At 35.2% G+C, this 8048-nt stretch overlaps 2 protein-coding genes across 3 annotated transcripts; both read right to left on the bottom strand.

The window, feature by feature from the left end:
- Positions 1–1291: 1291 nt before the first annotated feature.
- Positions 1292–4217, bottom strand: LOC126964640 (uncharacterized). 2 transcript variants are annotated; one of them, XM_050807875.1, is made up of 3 exons: positions 4213–4217; positions 1607–4109; positions 1292–1352 (listed from the first exon to the last, which is right to left on the bottom strand). In XM_050807875.1, exon 2 carries the CDS (start codon positions 4107–4109, stop codon positions 1653–1655), a length of 2457 nt encoding a protein of 818 aa, XP_050663832.1. In that variant the 5' UTR covers positions 4213–4217; the 3' UTR covers positions 1292–1352; positions 1607–1652. The 2 variants fall into 2 exon arrangements, with proteins under 2 accessions (XP_050663832.1, XP_050663831.1); XM_050807874.1 differs by lacking the exon at positions 1292–1352 and having other exon boundaries at positions 1539–4109.
- A 61-nt stretch (positions 4218–4278) lies between these two features.
- Positions 4279–6412, bottom strand: LOC126964708 (uncharacterized). Its single transcript, XM_050807986.1, has 6 exons — positions 5905–6412; positions 5303–5389; positions 5134–5184; positions 4609–4672; positions 4451–4516; positions 4279–4326 (listed from the first exon to the last, which is right to left on the bottom strand). The coding sequence occupies exons 1-6, from the start codon at positions 5985–5987 to the stop codon at positions 4279–4281; spliced, it is 399 nt and encodes a 132-aa protein (XP_050663943.1). The 5' UTR covers positions 5988–6412.
- Between the last annotated feature and the right edge of the window lie 1636 nt (positions 6413–8048).

Raw genomic sequence — 8048 nt, 5'->3', positions numbered from 1 at the left:
CATTGGTTATCCAAGTTTTAATTTGTTAAGTGATAACTGTTGTAACATAACTAAATTTAATCAACTCAGTTATAATGTATCCCCTATTGAACTACAGAACATAGATTTAGATGATTTTAAATTAAATAAACACATTTTCTTAAACCAACTTCAGAACATAGACAAAATTATAGAAAGTCCACACATTATTAAATACGGGATACATTATTCTGTTCTAACTATATTCATTTGTGTAATAATATTATTTTATGTTTCGTATAAATTTTATAAATGTGTAAGACCTGGCAGCAGACCTAAAGTAACGATACCAAAAGTAATATTTAAAACAAAATCAGAAGATATAGAAAGTAATAATTCCGGACTTCACGAAATTCCATCACCTTCTATTAGAACGAAAATTTAAGATGATGTAACTTCGGATTCTCCCCGAAGTTCCTTCTAAGGGGGGAGGTGTTATACCTCAGTTATGTAGGTATTAATGCTGACTTAATTGCTATTCCATCTCAACCAGCATTATTGAATCAGTTATATAAGCCCTAGCTGCGCGCGGGCAGCCAGTTCGTGCTCGCTTCTCATAAGTTACGGTTCTGCCCAAGGGTCTCTAAAACTATTATTGTATAATCAAGTCTTCATATTCCTTATAATATATTTTATTTCTTTGTGTTAAATAAATGTTTTTTTAAAAAGCGAACTCAAAAGAGACCGATAACAGTGCCAACAATGGCCACTTGGAACTAATAAGAGATTTTTTTCTAAATTTTAACTACCATTGCATATGCTTAAGGTGACGCATTGATAAACAATTATTTGAAATCGGGTGCCACGCCCCCATGAGCTCCCCGCAATCAGTTCATATCCCGGTAATTTAGCAGCAGCTATCGTGCACTCGGGCCACGCGAGCGGCCCGTCTCGCGTCATAACTCGCGCGCTACTCTGTCGTGCGCTGCCGCGCTGGGACATAGACGTCGTGGAGTCGCCTTACCTCTATTTAGTTTTTTATAATGATTTGAATATTTTAAATTTTTGTAGACAAGCTGATATTTTTTGTGGTACTATGTCGATAAAAATAATTTGACGGCATGATAAACATTAAGTGATGAACAAATACCCACATACTAAACATACCTACCTACCTACAAACTTATATACATACAAACGCCGGATCTCATATTCACTGCTATATTGTTATATAAGTATATATATTTATATATATAAATATATATATAGATATTTATGTATTATATGTATTTTAGTAAGTATAATTATTTTCCATTTAATCCTTTGTATTCATACCTTATGTATGTACACGAACCTGCCACTAAAGGCACCTCTCTCTAGCCTCAAAAGGTTTGCTGGAAGAAAACTCTTGTTAGGGTTGTTTGCTCGCCTTTGTACATGTCCTCTATTTCTGTCTTTTTCCTATGTATTGTATTGTGTGCAATAAAGAATTAAGGACTGCTTCCGCTCTTATTAGATTTTAGTATAATTATAAAATTCTGACATAGGTAAGTATAATAATATATAAGTAAAAACCAAAATTAAGAGGTAGGTAAGAAAAATTTCGTTGTCATTTAATTTTTGTTACTTATTATAATGTAACGATTACCTAAATAAGTTATCAAATTATTGAGGACATAGTAGGTAGTTTGCGGTCAATATTCAGAAAAAGCCATAATATATTCTGAACTATCTACGACAGAAACATCGTCTGCGTCAGCAACATCTTCGTCAACAAAAGCAAAATTGTCGACATCAGCAGTTTTATCCGTGTCAGCAACAGTATCATCAGAATTTTCTTTTGTTTTTGGTTCTTCTGAAATATTTACAATATTTGACGCAGCATTTTCCTTGCTTTGTGCAACCACGTACTCCGGATCATGAATTGGCTTATTCCTTATGTGTCTGGGATCGACTAACTCAGGAAGGAGACAATCGTAATAGAATTTCAGCAATTTTGGTTCCATCACGTCTGCCCAATACATTTCATCTTTTTCTATAATTTCTGTTTTTATTTTATTATCGCCAAACCAAATTCCAAACAAACATTGTTGTTTTTTGCAGATATGCAATTGACCTTGCACTTGAAAATACCAATCCGATTTTTGGTTAATCACTACTGCGCCATTTTTATTTTTTTTACAAAAATGCATCTTGTTCTGCCGAATCGCTTCTTCTAAACCAATTTTAAATGGTGCTATGGGACATTTTATTTCCACAATCATGTCGCTTGTGATGCCATCAGGCGTTGCACCCAAAAATGGGTATTTGTCATCAATAAATAAGCCACAATTTTCAATCTTAACATTTTTCATTATAGATAGTTGTTCCAGCGCGATTTTTTCATATTTTTTTCCATGGCTTATTGACGAAACATGGTCAATATTAGGTTTATACAGTAGATTTCTTACTATGTTTTGGCATGTATTTGTCTGTTTTCGTTTTACAATTTTTCCAAAATTTGAGGCTGTTAACATGTTTCGCCTTAGCTCTAACCATTCTCCAGATTCACTCTGTAATATGGTTCTCTTTTCAATGTCTCTTCGCTCTTCATCAGTTTTCATCAAATTTTGTACAAAGGTAGTTTTTGCTTTTTTCAAAGTGTCTTCGTCTAAATCTGGTTTGTCTACTATTTCACCATAATCCAAATTAAGCGTCCTTGGTACCAATAAGCGATTCTTTTTTCTTATACATTTTTTTGTCTTAGCCCTTTTATCGTTCATTGTTTGTTCATGTTTTTTAATAGACTGTTTGGGACTGTGTCCACATATATTTCGATGCACAGTAGATAATAGTTTGCCTGTATTGAAAGAAATTACAGCGGCTGAGCATCTTGCTTGATAAGATCGTCTTTGAGAATAATTTATTCTTTTTCCGCCAACTAGTTTTGCAATGACGCCATTGAATCTTTCCACAATATTGCTATCGACATCTTCAATTAGACTATGTGCTTTATCAGCTAATCGAGCAACTAGTGTTTTTATTTTCTGCCAAAGTAAACTGCCGAAAAATGTGTTGGGAGCTTCTGGATGCATATTATATTTACATAATAGCTGATTACAATTTCCATGACGATTAAAAGCATGGCAAATAGATGCATTTATGTCTTTGTACAAACCATCTTCATTCCTGCTCTCTTTGTGAAGTTTTATGGCCTCGCATATATATTTCCTTGACCGTAGTATTTTTTCTTGTGTAAGGTTTTTTCTATCCACCACTTTATAATGTGTATCAGTAGTAAGCTGTTGTAACTTGTTGCAATAATTTCTTAATAAGTGATTGCGACAGTAAATTTTTGCAACTGTAATACCTGGATATGGCCGGGCATCTAATATTTTCGAATAAGTGCTGCTATCACCATCAGCAATAAAACGTGCGTAAACCAAACCATGCATATCAATAGATTGCTTGAACCCTTCGGTTATAATAGTTGACTCCATAGCAGTAGAAGCTCCATCGAAATTCTTATAGCACTCGTGTTCTTTTGGGCTTTCTTGTTTCTTTTGAGCTCTGGCGCAAATACAACAATATTTGTTTTTTACACACATGTACAGGACTTGGCCGAAACGTCTGCCAATAATGGCTGCAGCTCCTGATAACGCTGCGTAATTTGTTCTGTACGAACGTTTACTCCAGCACCCATCTACAATTACATCAATCATTGGTATTCCGTCTTTCGTGACTTTTCCTTCTTTAATTGCTTCTTCTCTTTCTCTTTCACCAGCTAATTTCATTTCGTCCCAAGCAGTGTCCTCCCAATCCCTACATATATCATTTTGAGTTTTATTATAGGTATATTCTGACATAATAGGTAAACCTACTGCTGCTGAAAATTGTTTTAATTGCGCATGACCACAACCTGCGGCCATTATACCCGCAACAGCATCTTTGTTCACATCATCCAATGACGATTTTATTTTATTTTTATAATTACACATCATACATACATATGTGTATTCAGATTGCAATCCTATTCGATGTTCAGAAATTAATTTCATTGTAGATAATCCGCATTTAAACAGAGATTTGTGTTGAGAAATGTTTACAAGTTCTGATGTGAAATGATTAAAATCTATTATTCGGTGCCCCAAGTTTTGTATTTCAGGCTGCATCTGAAAGATACAGAAATATTTATTTGTTTATTGTGGGTCTTGTATGATCTTCCTACTTTTGTAAGGACATGCAATGTAAATCTTACAAAAGCAGAATGCTTACCGTTACTTCAGATGTGCCTTCAACTATATATGGAAGTGCATTACTTTCTTCACATTGATTTTCAAGTTATACGTTTGAAGCCTGGTCCTTTTCCTTATATTGATTTTCTTCTGTCTAAAAATTAAAAATGTATGATTGATTATTTACATTCTAGCCCATGACCAAAATAATCACTCTAGTAAAAATACTTTGTTCGAATAAAGCTACGATATAAAACGAATAATAAATTTTTGTTTACCATTGCTTCTGATTCGCATTGCGATATATTTGGAGGCGCATCATTATCATCTAATTCCATCTCAATCTGAAAGATAAATTAAACACTTATGATATGATGTTATGATTAATTTATGACCTTTCAGGTCATGTTATAAAATGTCGTAAAAATAAACTTACTGTTGTTTTAGGCGTTTTTTCTTCAAAATAACATGGAAGTGAGTTCTGATCCTTTTCGGCCGCCCTAAAAAAACATTAGTAAACTTGACAAGGCCTGTGATGGGTGGAAGGATTTGATGAAGAAATTTGTCCAGCAGCGGGACAACATTAAAAGAGAAAAAACCGGCCAAATGCGAGTTGGACTCGCGCATGAAGGGTCCCTTACCATTACCTATCTATAAAAACGGCAAAAACGGCACGTTTGTTGTATGGGAGCCCCCGTAAATATTTATTTTATTCTATTTTTTAGAATTTTTTGTTAAAGCGACAACAGAAATACATCATCTGTGAAAATGTCAACTGGCTAACTATCACGGTTCATGAGATACAGCCTGATGACAGACGGTCAGACAGACAGATGGACGGACAGCGGAGTTTTAGTAATAGGGTCCCGATTTACCCTTTGGGTACGGAACTCTAAAAACAAACAACACTTTACTTTTATAAATTGACACTTATATCTATGTAGGTAATCATGAAACTTACGTGAGCGTCACATTTTGTAAATCTGCATACGACGATGACATTTCTTGTCTTCTACAAAATAAAATTCTAGTCATGTCTAGTTCATTGGAATATTATTTTCACACACGTTCAAAACTATTATTATGCAGTCACAGTGTGATAAATATGTAGTAGATAATTACATACATACCCTTCTAAAGAATCGATTGTATTCGTTTCAGTTTCGCCTAAATCCAGAGACGACTCCATAGTTTTTCTTTGTTCGGACAATTGTTTCCTAGAATTTTCATATTAGGTTTTTACTTTTAGGTACCCATGTAGGAATAATATACAAAATAAACATTATAATTATGATGAATGGTAGAACAGGGTTTTTCTGAAGGTAGATAGGCAAATACCTACCTTATTATGATGAAAAATATAAATATATTACCTACCTACATACTTCAAAAATATTCTGTGAGTGATTGTCTTTGTCGCTGAGTAGGTAAGGTACCTACTAGGTACCAAAATACTGTTTTTTATGATACCAAATACACATCTTATAAAGAAACTTTATATAATTTTTAACCTACACACGCAGTGTAGGTAGGTACCTGCACACACATTACTTTGGCATGTACTTTACTGTTCATGTACCTGTTCCTTCCTATCCTAGGTATCTACCTTCTTTCTAACTAGGTAAGCAAGTACATAAGTAGGTATGTGGATTATGAATAGGAATTAGTAGGTACCTGCCTATATACTATTCATAATTCAAATAAAAGAAATATGTATCTCACGTTTACTTACCTTTTCTTGACCATATCCTTACATTTTTCAATGTACAGAGCTTTCATCTTCATTTTAGAAACTTTTAACTTTTTTTTTCCCATTTTTAATAATTTGTAATATTTTATTCAGAATAAGATACGGTTATCGATGCTCGGGAGCTCGATTGGCACAAGTCCGACGCTGACAATGGTCAGAAACGGACTGAGGGGGGCCGCCTGCATACAAACAAACGCGATAGCTAGCTTGAAATTAAAAGTCGTAAGCGCCAAAACAGTATATCTCGTATAAAATAAAAACTATTGGTAATTATGTAAATTCCAATTACCATTTTGAAAAGGGTGTTTATACTTATATGTATATAAAATTAAGAGCCATAAATCGGTTCCGTTCAGTTGTAAAGTGAAAATCTATGTTTTTATTTAGCAGATTTTGAGTATTTTTTTTGTGCTGTAATAGTTGACCAATCGTGTAAAACCAATTACCAATTTGAAGTTAAGCTCATGAACAACACAAAACATAAAATATTAATTCCGAATGTTTTGTAATTGCTGAAAAAAGTTGAAATCCCTGATGCAATACCGTCAATGCGTCGTCTTAACCAGGCATGCATACCTACACGGGCAGGAGACAGGCGAGAGACGAGCGGGCTGTCACTAGTAACACAATATTATCTTAAATATATGGAAACCACCGTATGTTCGGTAAAATGAGAACATTGTGGCTACCACAACAACGCCTATTTCTGCCGTGAAGCAGAAATGTGTAAACATTACTGTGTTTCGGTCTAACGGGCGCTGTAGCAAGTGAAATTACTGGGCAAATGAGGCTTATCATGTTGTCTCAAGGTGACGAGCGCATTTGTAGTGCTGCTCAGAATATTTGGGTTTTTCAAGAATCCTGAGTGGCACTGCATTGTAATGGGCAAGGCGTATCAGTTACCATCAACTGAACATCCTGCTTGTCTCATCCCTTATTGTCATTTAAAAATAAATAATTTTAAATATCTTGAAACCACCGTATGTTCGGTAAAATCAGAAGATTGTGGCTACCACAACGGCACCTATTTCTGCCGTGATGCAGTAATGTGTAAACATTACTGTGTTTCGGTCTAACGGGCGCCGTAGGAAGTGAAATTACTGGGCAAGACTTAACATCTTGTCTCAAGGTGACGAGCGCATTTGTAGTGCTGCTCAGAATACCTATTTGGGTTTTTCAAAAATCCTCAGTGGCACTGCATTGTAATGGGCAGGGCGTATCAGTAACCATCAACTGAACGTCCTGTTTGTCTCGTCCCATATTGTCATAAAAATAAATAAGAAAATAAGAGACGCACTCCTAAAATTTTGGTTACAAATTTAATTGCGCTTGTCACTTTGAGACATGTAAAACAAATTTGTATTTTATTTAGTTAAATAAATGCAAAAAACGGACGTGCCATTATCGGTGACGAGCATTAATGTGATTAAGAGTGATGTCGCTCTCTCCATATATAAACGGTCATTAATAGTGGTGCTTGGATCACGTCTGTGTTATGCTTTCAAAGAAATAACTTGGTGAAAGTGTGGGACGAAGCGGCTGACCTCTACGTGTTAGATTAATATCACAGTATTGTCACTGAATAGACAATATACAGAAGTCATTCTATTCTATACGACTCACCTGATTGTAATAACTAGCGCTTATAATATCGTTGATATGCGGCCGCTTTCGGAACTATTTTTTTATGTTGTGTTTCGTAGTGCGGTGTGCAGTTTTTAGAGTGCTTTAAGTAATTCTTTTATGATATAAGCATAAAATACGTACCTGCCACCTACTTGATCGTATGGTAATGGTAAAGGGACTCCTCAAAAGGGTATTTCCGTAATTAATCCACTCAGTCATATCCATTTTGCGTGCAGTATTGGCCAGTCATTCCAACCAGCCCAGCTCCTTATAGAAGTTCATAACACTCCTGAGGTGTTCGCAGACTTCTCGAAGCGACCTTGTATTCACTACGGTTTATACCCGTTGATTTGCCACTCATGCAAATTCCAGGATTACATGAGTGACCGTTGTGTCCTTAGCCAGACATCCTCTGCTCTCAGGATTGTCCGTTGGTCAGTGTGGCGCTACAATGGCGACATTTTAAACATAACACGGGAACAACTTACGAAATAATAAAA

The sequence above is a fragment of the Leptidea sinapis genome, chromosome 5 (genome assembly GCF_905404315.1).
Source record: "Leptidea sinapis chromosome 5, ilLepSina1.1, whole genome shotgun sequence".
In the NCBI taxonomy this organism is placed as follows: domain Eukaryota; kingdom Metazoa; phylum Arthropoda; class Insecta; order Lepidoptera; family Pieridae; genus Leptidea; species Leptidea sinapis.
The sequence above is the reverse complement of the archived record's forward strand: the minus strand, read 5'-3'. Positions and strand labels throughout refer to the sequence as shown.